A 19,428-nucleotide genomic window follows, 5' to 3' on the forward strand; every position below is an offset into this window, starting at 1 on the left:
GTTTGTATAGAGCCTACTGCTGCATTCAGAGCTGCGAGCTACATTACTTCTGTGTGTGCTGTCCCGTGAAGTCCTGAACAAGACCTAAACCCTTGTTCGCTTTTTCGTAGAGCAGAGAGGAGCCTTCAGGGGAAGTAGAGGTGGCCGAGGTTGGGGAGCACGAGGAAATCGTAGTCGGGGAAGACTCTACTGAATGAGAAGTCACAGTCTTCAGCATTGTCTTGAGCTTAATATACTTAAATTCTACTACTCTACTCATTGGATTGCCGGGGATGTCCCTTTAAAAAGACTGCTGCCTTCAGCTAAAAACTTAATGTTCTTTATACCTTTGTATGTATGATCTACTTTTGTAATAGACCATGGTTGTGTCCAAGGTAAAACCACAGCGATATTTTTGGATGCTTTGTCTGCAATCTTGACTTGTTTTTGCAATATCACCATTATTCAGACTTCATATTGTGAATCTTTTAAACATCTTGATAATTTGTTATTGAGAGCTATTCAAATCTAAAATGTAATAAAATTCAGTCTAGTTCTGATAACTGGTAAAGATCATCAGTTCTGAAAGGTTACTGACTTTCCTGTCCTCTCTGTCTTGCCCCCAGCCAACATATGGAGAAGAGTAATGGTCAGTCTTAACATTTTATTTTCATTGTTATTTAATAAAGCCGCTAGGCAATGGTGCAGCATTCCTGGCTTCTGTCAGTAAAGCAAAATACTTACCAGCTTTCTTAAAATGTAGAAATGACATTACATTTTTAGGAGGAAGTAAGTTGCTTTGCACTGCTTACTTAACTCTTCTCCATATGTTGTGATATAAATTTTTGAATATGGGATCTTACTATTTGCATAGAAATGTGTATGTATAATATACATACATACATGAGCATATATCTGTGTGTGTGTGTGTGTATATATATATATATATGCATGCTGCGAAACTTGACTACACAACATAAGTCATTTTTTAAAATTCCAGGAACGGGTAGTCTTTGACACGGTGATTATCCTTTTGAGGCTGAATCCATTATTAACTTGTTATCTAGGTTTTCCTTCCAGCAGTGAGGGCTTTTGAGTCAGTTGCACTTACATGATTATTGTTATTTAAAACTAAAAATAAACAAAGGCTGCATTTTCAAAGATAAATTTGGAGATCCCTGTTGGAGAAATACAGCCAGAATATTGAATCTGATGTACATATAGGTTTCTACAGGATGAGATAGAATAATTTAGAATTTGGGGATTTGATAACCAGGGCAGCCCAGAAAAAGTGACTTGGTAACATGGTATACCAGTAAGTAAGGGATGCTCTCTCAGTTTGCTTTTGCCACTTTCAAGATTTTAACTTCTCAGGTTATTAATCAAAATTATTGTATAAGTTAGTCAATAGAGTCTTTAGGTTAAAACAACAGATGGGGGGTTTGTGGAGTGTTTAATGTCATGGGCATTTTTAGTAGCATAGGCCCTTTGCTCTGCATTTGAATGTTTCATATATTTTTGTTCCACAGTTAATCTTCCCTCCCCAAGTTTGCTATTCAAATCCAATGCCTGAGTGACATTTTCTAGTAGTTTGACCTTTTTTTTGAGGCATAGTTTGTGATTCCAATACAGGTGTCTTCATTACTGTTACCTCTATACTGGGGGTATAGGCAAAACCCCTTTGTTAGAATTACTGCACATGTATATGGGGAAAATATTTTTTGAAGACTAGAATGATACGAGTGAGCAAAAGAAGTTGGTCAGCTTGACTATGGAGTGGTGGCAATAATCTCTAAACATTCCAAAAGACAGTGAGCTGAACCTAAGCTCCCTTGGAATCTGAGCAGACACAGGAACATGGAATTTCCATTTGAAAACTGTGACCAGGTAGCCTGGACCTCAACGGCAGATCAGCCAGTGGCCTAAAGCCATTTCAAGTATAGATGCTGTTTTGGGACAGTTATATAAATTTGAACATTAAGTGTAATTTTTCCTCTTTTTCTTTTTAATATTTGTAAACTCAAAGCTGAGCAGAAGTGACTTTACTTTCTAAAGTTTGATATTAAGTTGACTGTGTTCCTTCCTTTACCACCTCATTGTTCCCCTTCCCTTTCCTAAGGCAATAGTGCACAACTTAGGTTATTTCTGCTTCAAAACTTTGAACGAAAAACTTCATGCCACGAATTTTTTTTCTTTTGCAAGACACCTGTATATCCCCTTGTTCAAATGTAAATGTTCCCTTATGCTTTTGAAATAAATTTCCTTTTGTAATTTTGTTTTGTGTCTTGTGTTACGATTATAACTTCAGATTCCTGGATATTCATTAAACATTTATTCATTGCTTCTCATGTGCCAAACAGTGTGTTAGACCATGAAAATATAAAGATGGAAAAAATACTGCTCTGCTTTCAAGGGTTCAGTATTACAAGTTATCTTTCATTTTCAACCTTTTGGATTTATTTTTAGAAGCTAATACCCTTCTGAAAAAAGGATTTGGTTCTTTCTGTCAAAGCAAAACATCAGATACTTGCCAAATCATTATGAAACAATTTCTTCCCTCAAGTTATTATGTAAAGCAACTTCTTATTTTGACTCCCAGCCTTTATTTGTTTTCCTGAAGTAGCACCAAGGATGGATCAGAAAAAGTTACCTAAATTCTCTTGGTGATCACATCCAGTCCTATGTCTGTAATACCATCTACATGCTGAGGACTGCCAAATGTCTATGTCCATCCTTTCTTGCCTGGAGTTTCATAATAGCCTCCTGATTGATCTCCCAGCTATTACACTTGACTATAGCCTGTTCTAAACACAGCAGCAAAGAAACATACACTCTTCTACTTGAAGCTGTTCAATGACTCCTCGTTTTAGAATAAAAATCAAAAACACTGCCATGGCTTAAAAGTTTCTGACCTCAGCTGCTGCTCTGCCCCAGTCAGTCAGCTTCATGCAGCTAGGCAAAGACACACTCCTACCTTAGAATCTGCACTGGCTGTTCCTTTTAGCCACATATCTGCCTGTCTGACTCCACCCCTTCGATTCCTCAAAGATCACCTTCTCAAGAATCCTGTTTAATACCGCAATGCCCCTTTCTACCCTGCCAAGACTTCAGAACCCACTTACCCTACTCAATGTTCTCTGGAGCATTTGCCAACTTCTAACATACTATCCTAATTATACTGTATATTGGGTTAGCCAAAAATTGCTTTCAGTTTTTAAGTAAAAACAAAAGGCATTTTTCATTTTCACCAAGAACTTTATTGAACAATGTATTCACCCTTTTATTCCACTACCTTCTGCCATTTTTCAGGCAACTTCATAATTCCATATTCCCAAAACTTTTTATCTTTTCGAAACAAAGAATTGTTCCAGGTGCCTTATACAGCCTTCCAGGGAATTGAAATTTTTTCCATTAAGAGAATTTTGTAAAGACCGAAATAAGTGGAAAGCCGAACGTGCAATGGCTGGTGAATACAGCGGACGAATCAGAACTTCCCAGCCAAGCTGTAACAGTTTTTGCCTGGTCATCAAAGAAACATGCAGACTTATGTTATCCTGATGGAAGTTTATGCGTTTTCTGTTGACTAGCTCTGGATGCTTTTTGTCAGGTGCTGCTTTCAGTTGGTCTAATTGGGAGCAGTACTTGTTGGAATTAATCACTTGGTTTTCCAGAAGGAGCTCATAATAGAGGACTCCCAATCCCACCATATACACATCACCTTTGGATGAAGACCGGCCTTTGGTGTGGTTGGTGGTGGTTTATTTCGCTTGCCCCATGATCTCTTCCGTTCCACATTATTGTACAGTATCCACTTTTCATCGCCCATCACAGTTTGTTTTAAAAACGGAACATTTTCATTACGTTTCAGTAGAGAATCACATGCGGAAATACGGTCCAGAAGGTTTTGCTTATGTGGAATCCAAACATCAAAGCGATTCACGTAACCAAGCTGGTGCAAATGATTTTCAACACTTGATTTGGATTTTTTGAGTATGTCAGCTATCTCCTGCATGGTTTAACGTTAATTGTTCTCAATTAATGTCTCGATTTGATCGCTATCAACTGTAACTGGTCTACCTGACCATGGAGCATCGTCCAGCGAGAAATCTCCAGCACGAAACGTCGCAAACCACTTTTGACACGTTCAATCAGTCACAGCACCTTCTCCATACACTGCACGAATCTTTGTTTGCGTTTCGGTTGCATTTTTTCCTTTATTGACATAATAAAGCATGATATGCCAAAAATGTTGCTTTTTTTCTTCCAACTTCAATATTAAAATGGCTACACAAAAATTCACCAATTTTGATAAGTCTTTTTTTAAATGCTGACATGACAGCTGTCACATACAATCTAACAAAATTGTTTCGAATGAAGTTAAAGACAAGTGCTACTAGAGCCATCTTACGGAAAAAAATGGACGAGCCTTTTGGCCAACCCAATAATTTACCATATTTTTAGTGTCTCCCCCTGGTAGAATGTAACATGGCTAAAATGCCACAAAGGTAAGGATTTTTGCATTTTATTCATTGATAATCCCATACATCTAAAACAATGCTTAGTACATAGTAAGCTTTCAATAAATAATAAGTAGAAGGCAGTGTTTTATGCTGAGGATATAGTGGTAAACAAGATAGGCAAACTCTCATGGAGTTTACATTCTATTATGCAGAGGCTAATTAATAAGCTGATTTCAGAGAGTAGTGTTATGAGGACACTGAAGCATTCTAAGGTGATCATTTGTAAGAGCTCACAGAATGGTTAGAAAAAGTCTCTGAGGAATTCACTTGAGCTGAATCCTGGATGATGATTTGGAGCCAGCCTAGTGAAGATCTCAAGGAAAGGCATTTGAAATGGAGGCAACAAAACGTGCAGAACCCTTGGCTTTAAGAATACCAGGCTGTGCTAAAGAATGAGTTCTCAAAGTGCTTAGGTTCCTAATCTCGACCCCAGAACTCCCAAACTCACCTTCGATGAACTACTTTCAGTAACTCAAAGGGGACATGCTCTTTCTGATCCTGGGGCATGTTTCCTCTGTCTGGAAAATCTTTGTTCCCTGACTCTCCCTCTCCCATTCATCAGACTAACATTCCTTCTTCAGGTCACACTAGATTTCACTGTCCCTGGGAAGCCTTTCTGCCCATGCTGGGCACAGGACCATGTACAGGGTGCTCCTTCAGCTCACTATCCTTCCTCCCCATTTTGGAAACCATAGGAGGAACTCAAATCAGTTCTGATGGGTAGAAAACAGCAAGTGGGATTTAATTCTAGCAAGTGTGATGGAAACTAAAACAAATGAAATCTAATTTATCAAAATCCTAAGAAACTGTAGATTTATTCCTAGAAGTTGTACATTTAAAACTAATATAGCCACAAATAAGAAAGTAAAATTCTGGTCATCATAAAGAGTTGATAAGAGAAACAAGATCTGAGACAAAGCCTAGACAGACTACTACTTACAGTTCCAGTCTGTATTCTTCAAGAAATACGTAAGAATAGGAAACAAGAGCAAATAAAAGATGAAGGAATGGTATTTCTAGAAGGAAAAACTAAAACTTGGTATGCTATAAAGTGATGGATAAGATCAAAAAGCACAAACGCACTAAAAGGTTTGAATAGAATGAACTTGGATTTAATCATAAAATCAGGATACTGAAAGTTGGGTGTATGTGAGGGAGTAAAAGCTGGGGGTGGGGCGGGTATGACCTGTAGCTACTTACAGACTGAACAGTCACAATACAATTACTCCATAGAAACTGTCGCCCCCAAATGTATTAACAGCTGCAAAGATTTGGATAAATTAATGGCTGGTAAGTCTGTATCAGGAAAAGTCTTTTGAGGCTGACCATCATGTCATCCTCAGAGCAGCCCTAGTGTCACTGTGAGTTAGAATCCTGGGCTGATTTGACACTTGGTCTCATCCAAAGTAGTCCTCATGCTTCAGACTGCCACACTACTGGCGAACAATTTCTAAATGAAATTACTACGTTTCATAATTTCTAATGAAATTAATATTTAGGTATCCCCTGTCTCTTCTTTGAAAACCCTCTTCACTTTGTGTCTGGCTTCTGGGGAGATACACCTGGATAGCCCCTCCTGCCATAACCAGCCTCCCTCCCTATCCACCCTTTCAACCTCCACCAGTTCAAAATCACTGAAGGAATTAACTATATGTAGCAGGCTGCCAATAATTCCTTCTATTCCCAATCAAACATGCTGCTTCACTTATCAAGATGAGTGTTTCCATTTCCCCTGAAATCTGGGCCAGCCTTGTTACTTTCTTTGATCAACAGAATGCAGAAGTGACACTTTTCTGGGCCTGGCCCTCAAGGAGCCTGACAGCTTCTACTTTCACTCTTTTGGAGCCCTGAGCCACCACGTAAGAAACCTCTGTAACTAACTACTGGGACTGAGAGAGAGAGGCCCAGCCACCCCTAGCCATTTCAGCCACTCCTGGTAAGCACTAGGCATGAGTGAAGCCATTTGGGAACGTTCCAAACCCAGCCAGGGTCCCAGCTGTATGAAGCCTTATGAGTGACCCCAGCTAACAGCAGGAGGGGCAGAACCACCAGCTGAGTCCAGCCAAAAAATATATAATAAATCATGGTTTAAAGCTTAAAATTTAATCCACAAAGATTTACGTTGGTTTACTATGAAGCAAAAGATAATCATTTAACAGAATTTAAACCAGGGTGTTAACTCTCTCAGGAATATTTATATCTTAAGTATTTTCTCTAAGAAATAAACAGTATAGAAATCCTTCACAACATTCAGATAAAGTGGCCCAAGAGAGGAAATTAATAATCCAGAAAGATCATTTTATCATTGTCCAATTCCCAACTTCAAAAAAAATCTATAATGATAGTGATAAATTAAAGGACCTATGTGCTAAAATACTTTATGCTGAAAGACCAGATTACATGCAGTTATGGGTTTTCCTATCATTTGTTCAACTAAGAATTGAATCACAATTTAGAGATTATCAGCAATTTTGGTAACTACCATCTTATATTTCTACAGGTTTTATGTAAGCATGAAGAGAAAATATGTACTTAAAATGGAAAAAATATCAGGTCTTAGAACAACAGAATAAAAGAAGGGTAACAGGTGATCTATTTGGATGTAGAAAATTGGTAGCAACAATTTTATTTGGATTAGAAGTTTTCATTGTCTTATTCACATAAAATGGGAAAGCTACCTTTTGGGGGTATAAAATACTAAACAAACTAACCACTTAAGTATGGAAGCTTTATGGAAGATAAAAATACATTAGTATAGGAAATGCTTCCTGCCCTCAGATGCTAACAGTCTAACTAGTTAAACAAAGAGCTACTCAAGAGTTTAGCTGTTCAAAATGTACAAAGTAATATCACAAAGCAACATGGTATTAATTGTCCTATTAGTGTTACAGAATTCAGAGGAGGCAAATAGAAGTTGACAGATTTTTTTTTACAATCTGGGATTTAAACTATACCTTACATAATGTATTTTAAAAGAGCAAGAGAGGGATTTTAGGCAAGGAACAAGATGAGCAAGAGCACTTGTAAGTGTTACTGTGTGATGCTTAAAACATAGTTCAGTAAGACTAGAGGTGTGGAACTAGGCAGTCAGGATCTGTGGCAGGCAGGATTCTAAGATGACCCCCCAATGATCCTTGCCCTCATAAAATCTTCTCCCTTGAAAGTGGGGAAAATGCGTGAATATGATATCATTCCTCAGTTTTATGTTATATGGCAAAGGGAATTTTTGCAGATGTCACTAAGGTTACTAATCAGTTCATATGGGGCTACTCAAAAGACAGGTTATCCAGGTAGACCTTATCTAATCACATGTATGCTTAAAATCTGGGCCTAGAGATCAGAGATGGAAGAAGTCAGAGATATAAGTGATGGAGACATTTTCCTGCTTGCCTTGAAGAAACATCTGCCGTGCTGAGAAAGCCACATGGCAAGGCATGGTGGGTGACCTAGGAGTTGAGAATGAGGACAGTCAGTAGCCAGCAAGAAAACTGGGACCTCGGTCCTATAACAGCAAAGAACTGAACTCTGTAAAAACTTGAAAGCATTTGGGAAAAGCTCCTGAGCCTCAGGTGAGATTGCAACCTTGGTATAAGCCATGTGAGACACTGAGCAGAGAACCCACACACGCCATGCCAGACTCTTGACCCATGGAAACTGAGATAATAACTATGTTAAGCTGCTAAATTTTGTGATAATTTGTTACATAGCAACAGAAAACTAACACAGGATCCCAAAGGACAAGGGTTATCATTTAAGGAAAACGAAGGTGGGTGGTACGTTAAAGCTATAGAAGTTACTATTCCGCCCCTTTGCAAGTTAACTTGTGCATGTCAAAGAAATTGCTGATGGCCAAAAGAGGTGATGCCGGAGCTTCTTTCAAACTCCTCACCATCCTTCATCCATGCTCAGGCTCTAAAGTTAGGTAGACCTGAATGCAAATCTGAGTTCTGCTGCTTATTAGCTGTATGATCTTGGCCAAATTACTTAACTAGCCTACGCCTGGTAAGTTAGTGAAGATTAATTAGAACTATGTGTGTACAGTGCCCAGTATGTATTAAACACTCAACCAATGTTAGATGATGGTGACTGTCATTATTTAGTAGCTTTATACACAAGTAGGGTTTACTTCTATGCCTAAAAATAAGATGCTGAGAACATACAAGAAACCTTTGCAATTTGCCACCAATTTCACCTTTTCATGCTTAGCGCTTATTCTGCCTAAAACAGCACCTTTGCTCTAAGACTTTCACTTGGTTGGTCTGTCTCTTCTACACATGAGCCCTTACACACCCCCAATATCCTATATGTAAATTGTTACCTTGCCAATATCCCACCAGATTGCTCAGTGGTCAGATTTTCATACCCAGGGTCTAGCAGAGTATCAGGCAAAAAAAGCAGGTAAGCCATACATTTTTAATGAAAGTAATGCTCATCACTTCAGTACTCCTAAGAAAAGCTGCTCTAAGAAGACATAAAAAGCCAGTACTGTGGTAACGGCTTCCATAGCATGAAGTGATGTTTAAACACTTGGCAATTATTTGTTTCCTTGCAATACACCTGAGTAGGGAAGTGGTCAGGCATAATTCTCATCTTCCTTTTCCCAAAGAAAAAACCCCAAAGCATAATGAATCTAAACATAAAATGACACATATAGCTAGAAGGCAGCCCTGACGCACCTAAAACGACATAGCTAGCTAGAACCTAGAAGCCAGGCTAGTCCGCTTGGCCTGCGTGTTGATGCACTAGAAGGAAGTGCTTCTCAAACTTTAATGGACATACCAGTCACCCGAGGCTCTAGTTAAAAGGTAGAATCTGATGGGAAGAGACAGAAGAGCCAAGAATGTGCTTTTTTTTTTTTTTTTTTTGCGGTACGCGGGCCTCTCACTGTTGTGGCCTCTCCCGCTGCGGAGCACAGGCTCCGGACACGCAGGCCCAGCGGCCGTGGCTCACGGGCCCAGCCGCTCCGCAGCATGTAGGATCCTCCCGGACTGGGGCGCGAACCCGTGTCCCCTGCAGAGGCGGCAGGCGGATTCTCAACCACTGCGCCACCAGGGAAGCCCAAGAATGTGCTTTTTTAATAAGCTCCCAGGTGATGCCAATGCTGCTGGTCTCCAGATCTAGACCTGTGATGTTCAGTAAGGTAGCCACTAGCCAGCCACACGTGGCTATTTAGCCCCTGAAATCTGGCTAGTCCGAATTTAGATGAGCTATAAGCGTAAAATGCAAACGGATTTCGAAAACTTGGTACAAAAATAAATATCTCAGTAATTTCTAATAATAATTAGATATGTTAATAATAATCTAATAGATTTCACACTGAACTAATAATATACTGTATATAATAGGTTAAATAAGATGTTATTTCATTTTTTTGTGTGTGGTTCACGGCTCGCGTTACGTTTCTACTGGACGGCGCTGCCCTAGACGAACAACACTTCCAATTCTGAAGCTCCCCCTATTGTGAGGTTTTAAGAATAAAAGAGAACCTATCCCTTCCCTTAGATGTTTCGAAAGCACACCTTTTATTTTCCAACCATTTGACACAATCAGAAATAAAAATAATTTTTTTTTAAACCAAAGAGTTGCATGTATATACTCTGAGCCCTCTCATTTTGGCTTAGGATCCAACTGGAACACTACTTTTCTCTCCCTCTGGTTCCCACGCTCCGAGATCGTATCGCGCACAGGAAAACAATAATGAGAAAGCGGTCTCCGACCTGAAGCCAAATTGGGCCAGCGTCAGAGGCCGCGCTTCCCCACCGCCTAAACCGAGCCCGAGGCCGAGGAAGGCGGTAGTCAGCGGGCAGCTCCCCCTCGGCTCCTCCTCCTCCTCCTCCTCCAGCGTCGACCTCCCCAAGATGGCGAACGGCGGGGGTCCATTTCCGCTTCCGGTGTGAGCGCCCGGGCTAGGGGGGGCAAGATGGCGGCGGCAGTAGGGGTCCGCGGACGGTGCGAGCTGCCGCCGTGCTCCAGTCCAGGCTGGTTCCTCAGCCTTTCCGCCTTGCTGAGTGTGGCAGCTCGAGGGGCCTTCGCCACCACGCACTGGGTCGTCACGGAGGACGGGAAGATCCAGCAGCAGGTAGCGGCCAGGGTGTCCCTCTCCGCCCGCGCCCGCCCTCGCCCGGGGGGGATTCCCCGGCCCGGCCCGGCCCCTGGCTGTTTGGCTCCGCGCGGCCCCGCCCCCAGCCTGCAGTCCCACGGTCCCGGTGTCGCGGTGTGGGCGACCTCCGCCCTCCAACCGGTCCCCTTCCCACTTGTGTCCTGGACCTGGCCTCGGCTGCCTGCAAGTTCTCAGGCTTCCACCCCTGGGGCCGGGCGACTCTCCCCGGGAGTTCGGGTCCTGGGGACATTATCTGGCTCCCTAGCTTTAAAACCCGGATTCATTATCCCTCCTCTGGTGCCTTTCTGGCCCACGCGTCACCAGCCCTCCCCGAGGAAGTAGAAAGCAGGTGGCAGCGCCCGGGTGTGCGCGAGTCCTAGGGAGGTGACAGCTTCGGCACCCCTAGGCAGTGTGTCACCTAATGCTACTTCCCCCAGTCTCCTGTTCCACATGCTGGCGTTCGTGTCAAGCTGTGGTGGTTTCAGCTGGTACCGTTACCCAGATCAGCAGGGGCTCATTAGACACAACACGCACACTCTCTTTGCGAAGGAATGCTTGAGGATGCCTCTGGTGGCGTTGCCTGCATCTTTTCAGCAGTCAACCGCCCTAGTATCCCAGTGTTCTTTGCATTGTTTCTTTACCTAGTTGCTGTGACCCAGCCCCTCAGGGAGGATATGCGATTTCCCGGATTCTTGTCAGGTTGAATTAATTCCTCAGAGGAGAGGCTGCTTTTCTTACATAACTTTCTGATGGCCTGTATTTTGTGAATGCTGCTGATGCCTAAAGAATGCGTGAGTGTGTATTCTGCTACAGAAACTTGATAAACTTAATGACTTCCAACACCTGAGAACAATCCTATAAAGTCCAGCAAACATTTAGAAAGTGATCTGTGTGCCCCATGCAATTTAATTGAGCCCACCGATCTGCAATGTATTAACCATTGTCCTGTGAAAGTACTGGGTTGTATGTAATGAATGGTGATAGGAACACAATGCTAGGCTTACCTTTGTGTAAAGTGAGGTTCACATTTAGATTCACCACGTGATGGCAGATTTTGTCTTAAATATAATGAATGAGTAAAGCAATTTAAAAGTCAGCGTTGGTTTTGGTGAGTGGTTTTCAGTGTATATCTGAGAAAAGACTGACTCTGTGGGGTGGCATTTCTCTATACCTAAGTTACATTAGAAAAAAATTTCCTTTTCATGGCCATACCAGCTGAGATTTAAAATATACATGTGTGTTTCAGAAACCCTAGACAACACTTACAAATTCACCTCTAACAAAAGATTGGAAATCTTGTGTGAATCCTGGTTGCTTCTGTCCTTCTTCTCTCTCCAGATGATGGTTTTCCCTGAGGCCCTTATGAAGGGAGATGTGGCGTTAAGTCCTGCTGCATTTTGGGGAGCCCTTCTCCTATTGGCTCTTTTGCAGTATTGTTTTGGGTCACAGCTATTTATATTCCCTGACGTTGACTTCTCATTTTGATGTCCAGCTACTCAGCTGAGAAAGTAGCCCACCTGAAAAGTGGTAGAAAGCTGGTAGAAATGTATTTATATGCTGAACATTGCAAAGGGAAAGTAGAATCTGATTTGGTTTTTGTTTTTTAACACATTCCTTCTTTTTGCACATTGGGTACATATGTTTTGGTGGGGGAAAGGTAGGGGTTACTAAAAACTTGCTTGAGAAAGGGAGAAATCTACAGAATCTTCTGGATCTCTTCCAAGTCACTCCTACAGTAGGTAGTTAGGAAAGCAAGATTTCTTTCCTACATGCCTTTTTAGTGATCCTCTTTGGTGAATTTTCCAGTACTTTGCTACATAACATTTACAGTGTTAAGTCCAGGCAACTACAAAATTTTATACCAGAAGAAATAAAGTTGGTGACTACAGTGTAACAAGAGGCCAGGGGAGGGAAGTTGGATTTAATCTGAGGGGAAAAGCGCATGTAAATAAAGTAAGAGAGTTGGACCTCACAGTCAGCTTCTGAGTTCCACTCTGATAGCTCTGCATACATTACCCATGCAGCCCTTCCTGGCAGTAATTTGACTGCAGGCAGAATCCAAACCTCAATTTACATTGTGCTTAATTATCACATTTGGGTATACTTATTAAAGAATTGAAAGGTCTCTTTAGTATGTGGATTTGGGTGTACTGCAGATCTATTCATGCTTTCAGAAACATAACTAATTAAAATTTAGTATAGGAACTTCCCTGGCGGTCCAGTGGTTAGACCTTTGCTGTCCAATGCATGGGGAGCGGGTTCGATCCCTGGTCAGGGAGCTAAGATCCCACATGCCTCACCGCCAAAAAACCAAAACATAAAACAGAAGCAATATTGTAACAAATTCAATAAAGACTTAAAAAATGGTCCACATCAAAAAAAATAAAGTAAAATTTAGTATATGTACTGTGTCTTACCAGGAGTACCAAATCCCTTGCTCCTTGTTTTTAGTTATAACTTCTGAGTGAGAACAGAAGTATTTCATTCTTTTGGCTGTGCCGCACGGCTTGCAGGATCTCAGTTCCCTGACCAGGGATTGAACCTGGGCCACGGCAATGAGAGCCTGGAATCGTAACCACTAGGCCACCAGGGAGCTCCCTGATTTCATTTAAAAAAAATTTTTTTTTATTTTATACGTTTATTTATATATTTATTTTTGGCTAATTGGGTCTTCGTTGCTGCGCGCGGGCTTTCTCTAGTTGTGTTGAGCAGGGGCTACTCTTCGTTGGGGTGTGCGGGCTTCTCATTGCAGTGGCTTCTCTTGTTGCAGAGCACGGGCTCTACACACGCGGGCTTCAGTAGTTGTGGCGCACGGGCTTGGTTGCTCCGCGGCATGTGGGATCTTCCCAGACCAGGGCTCAAACCCGTGTCCCCTACAATGGCAGGCAGATTCTTAACCACTGCGCCACTAGGGAAATCCCCCGATTTCATTTTTAAAGTTGCCTAATATTAGGGAAAGGGTTAAGGGCAAACTGAAATAGCAGGTCTTAGAAAATAGCTTTAGAAACTCTTCACTCGATATTTATTTTAATTTTTTTTAACTTTTATCTTAATTAATTAATTTATTTTTGGCTGTGCTGGGTCTTCGTTGCTGTGTGCGGGCTTTCTTTAGTGTGGTGAGCGGGGGCTGCTCTTTGTTGCGATGCATGGGCTTCTCATTGTGGTGGCTTCTCGTTACGGAGCATGGACTCAAGGCACTTGGGCTTCGGTAGTTGTGGCGCGTGGGGTCAGTGGTTGTGGCTCGTGGGCTCTAGAGCGTAGGCCCAGTAGTTATGGCACACAGGCTAGTTGCTCCGTGGTATGTGGGATCTTCCTGGACCAGGGCTCGAACCCGTGTTCCCTGCATTGGCAGGCGGATTCTTAATCACTGCGCCACCAGGGACGTCCTTCACTTGATATTTAAACCTATCCAAATTAAGTGTGATAGATCATTGTTTTCCAGAGTGAATGTGGGTAAGTACTTATGAATTAAAAATCTGAATTGCCCAAAATACAGACTTAGATAGGGACATTTTCCATCATAATAGTTAAAGTTTTAAGTACAGTAAGCAGTCCTTCCCAGAAGAAGAGAACATTCGTTTGGCTTTTCTATTTCAAGCCTTAGCAGATGATAAAGATAGGCACCCACAAGTTACAGACTGCAGACTTGTGAACACGCATATATATTGGAAGCCTTAGATCTTTGGGGGGTTGAAATGGGCCTTTCAGTCAGAGCAGGGAAGCAGACATTGCTCCAGGCAGCCTCCTCGCAGTCCAAGCTGAGCTGCTTCTGGCAGTAGCAGGTGTCCAGTACTTGGTGTGGCGACTCAGGGAGTTAGTTGTTCCTTTCCACAGTCCCGGCTCCATCTAGGAAGCATGCCATCCATGTTTTTAGGCTCTGTGTTTACTGAGCTGCCACTGAACTCCCAGGAGTGTTGTACAGGGAATACTGGAGCTGGGATGTGAAGAGAATGCTCCAGTCACTAAGTTCATTTCCCACTGCAGTCAGAGGACGTCTAAGAAAAGCCCCTCCTCTCTTTCTCCTCTCCAGCTCTGTGCCGTTCTCCCAGCTTTGGGCTTTGGCATACTTCTGAACCCCTAATGTCCCTGTACCTGAAAACTAGTAAGATCCTCTCACCTTATTTAAGCAAGAGTCCTTAACTTGGAGTCCATGGACTTGAGGTATGAGCTTTTATAATCTAGTTGCTAGGAAGATCTACAGTAACTAGATCTTTTGTTTGACTTCAAGATAAATTTTTGTTTGTTTCATTTTGACATTGTTTTTGCTTAATTACTCTTGTGGCAACACCTGTTTTCTATTTTAATCACAAGTGCCTAGCAGTTTTCTTGCACTGAAGGTTAAATAAACTTTTGTGAATTAGCCTAAGAGCCTATCTGTCACATCATTTCTTTGGAAAAATGTACGCTTCATGTTACAGCTTACCAGCTAACAGATGAACTCTTGAAAAATGTTAGTTTGGTCTAAAACTTGAAAATTTAGATTATCAACTCTCTCATAACATTATATTATTTATTTTCTTTGCTGCTGTTTCCCTCTCCTCCAATCTTAGAACCATGGCATTTTAGATTTGGAAAAAATTCTTAAAGAATATATGGTGCGACTCATAGGAGAGAGGGTCACCCAAAGACACAACTAATGAATGGCATTTAGTGGTAACAATAAGTAAAAATGTATTTATCTGCAGTAATGTGTAAGCCAGCACTTTATACTAAGTTTGAAGTGCGTTTTTTTATCTGCTTAACACCTACAAAGGAAGGAACAGAAAGAAAAACAAAACCAAATGAAGTAGATGTCTTCTCTTTTCCAGTTTGCTTTACTTTTGCAGAATGTTTTGTGATAACTTTAAGTTGGGGGTGGGTGGATGGGGGAGGGTCCCAAATAGGTGTGAATTAATTTGGGGGTCACTTAATCATTTTGCCTCCTGTCAAGCAGATGTCTTCGGAGTACAGATCTGTTTAACTGCTCAGAACAAATGAGATTTCTGACAAAACTAATGTTCTGAAGCTTAGCAAACTTGGCAAAAACTGTTTGATAAGCAACTATTTCAGCAACTATGACCTAGGGAACAGCTATCATATTTAGTTGGACAAACTGGCTAAATCTTTATTTGTTGATTTTTAACAGCTTATAAGTGAAGGAGTGGTTTAATTTTGGTCTCATGTTAAGTGATTTGGTTAATCTGGGAGAGAGCCTCCATATTGTACTGTGAAGCTGACAGCTTCATTTTGGTGCTTTTCAAAACTGAACCCATCTTTTGACATAGAGCATGTTTCTATGTTTATACACTTAAGGGATTTACTTGGACCTGGAGGTCATATTGGTTATTCAGTAGCTAGGCACCTGCAGTTCATACTAGACGTTGACATCAAAAGTGATTCTCATTCAATCCATTTTTTAAGATATTTCCCACTATTATTTTTCTTCTTATAAATTACCCAGGTATTAAGTTTGTTTATATGGTAGAGTAGTAATAGGAGTTTGGAAATATACAGAGATAAATTGTAACTTTAAATACTTTTCCCAATTATTTATTGAACACATATCTATTGATGGCTTCCTTTTCACCAACCCACAGTGCTTTGAAGGGTATGTTCTTTTCCACTGGCTACTGTGACACAAAATTCTCATTTTTCTTTAGGGGTGAGCAGAGCACAGCTCCTTCTTAACCTTCTGGGTCTTTTTGTCTTTTGTTTTGGCTCTTCCACCTCTGCTTATCTTCTAGATCAGTGGTTCTCAAACTTTGCACAAAAATAATCTGGGATGCCTGCTTAAAATTCAGATTCCCAGGTCACTGAGAGTGATTCAGTAGGTTGATGGTGGAGCCAAGGTTTCCACATTTTTATCAAACTCCTCAGGAGAGTGTGATGCAGATGGGTCACAGATCATTATGAGAAATTCAGTTTTAGATCTTGCTCTTCCTCCAGCCTTTGTTGCAGGCTTCTATTCTTACTCTCTTTGTATACCTGGGAAATGTCATCCTTTCCCAAAACTTAAGTTACCATATGTATGCTGGGAATACCTACATTTCTTTCTACAACTCAGTTTTTTTTCTCCACGAGTTACAAATTCAAGACTTCCGTGTTAACTTTTAACTCCATGTGAATGTCCTCTAGGTACTTCAAGCTTAATATGACCAAATCTAAACTCAGTTTTACACCTATACCTATGTCATGCCCTGTTTTCCCAAACTTAATGAAAGACACCACTATACATCATCTGCTTATTGGTCCACATCAGAAGTCTGGTTGTCCTTTTTAATTTCTCCCTCTTCCTTACCAACAGCTTTCAGTTTTACTTTCTAATTATATCTTGCTTCTTTCAGTAGCCACTACCATTACTCATAATTCCAACCACCTAATTAATTGCCGTAGCTTCTTAACTGCACTCCCTGCTTCTAGTCTTGTCCTACTTCTAGTCCATTTTTTCCACAGTGCAGAGTAATCTTTTAAAACCTTCTGTGTTTTTTTGTTTAATTAAAAAATTTGAATTACAAAAGTGATGCGTGGCACTGTAAAAATAAATACCTAACACTATGGTAGTATTTGAAGTAACAAAATGAAGTCATCCTACCTCTACCCATTCTTACTCCCCAGGAAAAACTACCTTTAACAGATTGGTACATATCCCAGAATATGGTCCAAATTCATTAACATGTCTTGAGATCTGGCCCTTCCTTCTGTCTAGTCTGTCTCTGCTCATTCTTGAGTGCCCCACTCTCACCTCAGAATATACACACGTAATATACTTAGTCATACTTCACTTTTGTCAGTGTCCCCAAATATGCTCTGTTCGCACTTATTTCTGGGCCTTTGTACATGTTCTTCCCCCAAAACATCTTAATCTGGCTAACTCATACTCTTCATAACTTAAACATCACTTTCTCAGGGAAGCTTCTATGATGCACAGATTTGAATAAGCTGTTCTTTCAATGTGCCTTCAGAGCATCCTGCATTCCCTTATGAAAGCATTTGCCATACCATGTTGTGTCTGTTTACTTATGTAAATGCCCTACTAGACTACATTATGCTCTATGAAAGGAGCAGCTGTGTCCATCTTCTCTGCAACTCCAACATCTCTCACATTGCTTAATCACATAGGCTACAGTAATATCTGTTGAATGGATGATATAAGGAAGTATGAGAAATGATTCCTATTGATACCTTTTAGGAATTTACCATTGTCTGAATGAAGCTTTACGATACTCACCAATGTGGTTGTCATCAGGGACTAGCCTAAAGGAACCCTCAGACCTTCCAGGAGATCTTCAAATCTCCGAGTAACCCATCAGTGAGTCAGCCCTGAGGCCTTCAGAAACCATGCTGTACACAGGTGACAGCCATAATTTCAGAGATTACTCTTGCCTCTCTGTTGTGATCAGGTTGTGCCTGCCAGGGAAGTCATCGTGTCGCTGCTGACATTATATATCTAAAGGTCAGCTCTTGCTCAGACATAAAATGTATGGAGAAGAGACAGGAAAATGATAAACAAGAGAAACAGAAAAAGGATCGGAAAGGGCTGAGGCAAGGTAGGTGGGAGCCGGCAGCTGCACTGTTGAGGAGGGATTAGGATCAGCTGTGGGCTTCAGCAGTTGTTGCAGTTTAGAAGCAGCTCTGGTGGAAGTGAACAGAAGGCGCTCTGACAGTCAGGAATAAGAGGGCTTGCCAGCAGGTCGGGTCAAAAATTAGAACAGCTTTGCACTCGGAAATGTAGGGAGCTGGGTGTGAGCAGCGCCTGCATCTCAGCTGTGCTCCACGATGGCAAGAGTGAAAGGAATTCCTCCACCCTATGGCTCTTTTATAGCCAGACACCTCAGCACAGTTGTCTGTGCTCACAGACTCTCCTTCCTCTCTTCATATAGGTCTGTTTTAAACCCATTGCAATCGGTCCTGCATACCCACAACTCTTGTCAAGATACCCTGGGCCTTCCACATTGCTGAATTCAGTGCTCAGTTCTCAGTCATCTTACTTAACCTCTTAGCAGCCCAGCATTTGTCTTCATACTCTATTGAACTATTTTTTTACATGACTTCCTGAACATATACTCCTGGTTTTCCTTCTAAATCCCCTGCCTCTCATTCTCTTCTGCTGAATTCCTTTTTGATTCGTGAGTCTTAAATATTGATGTGCCCCTTTTCTTCCCTCTGTACATGTGGCTCACCAGACCATCTTATGCAGTTTCATGGCATAAAATATATAAATCTGCAGTCTCTCCCTGAACTCTAGATTCATATATCCAACTGCCTACTCAACCTCTCCACCTAACTGCCTAATAGACACCACGAGTACATCATGTGCTAAACTGACTCTTGATTTCCCACTCCACCACACCTGTTACCAAGTTTTTCAGGCCCCACATCTTGGTATCTTCCTTGACTCTTCCTTCTCTCACATCTCATACCCAGTCTCTCAGCAACCTGTCAACTTAACTTCCAAAATGTATTCTGAATCCTGCCATGTCTTTCCGCCTGTACTTTTACAACCCTGGTCCAGACTATCTTCATCTCTCTCCTGAACCTATGCAGTAGCCCCCTAACTGGTCTCTTTGCTTTTACGTTTGCTCCACAGGGTCTGTTCTCCCCAGATTAGCCAAAGCAGTCTTTTAAAAAACATAAGTTTTGGTCATGCCACTTCTTGAGGGGTCTTGGGGGAAGGGAAGCAAAGAGTATCAGAAAACCTTCAGTGGTTTCCCATCACACTTAAATAATAAAACCTAGTTTTCACCATGGCCTGTAAGGCCCTGCAGGATCTGGGACCTGGCTCCTGGCCACCTCTCTGCGCTGATACTACTTTCCTTCTTGTGTGCTGTGTTTCAGCCATAATGGCCTTCG

General features: G+C 41.5%; 2 protein-coding genes across 4 annotated transcripts in view; both read left to right on the forward strand.

Moving 5' to 3' along the window:
• The window catches only part of API5 (apoptosis inhibitor 5), a 37,010-nt gene extending 34,762 nt beyond the window's left edge, over positions 1-2,248 (forward strand). Inside the window, exon 14 of one of the 2 annotated variants that reach the window (XM_060018740.1) lies at positions 111-2,248. In XM_060018740.1, coding sequence (XP_059874723.1) covers positions 111-193 — 83 coding nt within the window. In that variant the 3' untranslated portion in view covers positions 194-2,248. The remainder of the gene's footprint in view (positions 1-110) is intronic. The other variant, XM_060018741.1, reaches the window with a different exon arrangement.
• Positions 2,249-10,404: 8,156 nt separating this feature from the next.
• Positions 10,405-19,428, forward strand: part of TTC17 (tetratricopeptide repeat domain 17) — a 151,815-nt gene continuing 142,791 nt past the window's right edge. For both annotated transcript variants that reach the window (XM_060018742.1, XM_060018743.1), the window contains exon 1: positions 10,405-10,578. In XM_060018742.1, coding sequence (XP_059874725.1) covers positions 10,420-10,578 — 159 coding nt within the window. In that variant the 5' untranslated portion in view covers positions 10,405-10,419. The remainder of the gene's footprint in view (positions 10,579-19,428) is intronic.

Source organism: Delphinus delphis, chromosome 8 (assembly GCF_949987515.2).
Source record: "Delphinus delphis chromosome 8, mDelDel1.2, whole genome shotgun sequence".
Classification (NCBI taxonomy): domain Eukaryota; kingdom Metazoa; phylum Chordata; class Mammalia; order Artiodactyla; family Delphinidae; genus Delphinus; species Delphinus delphis.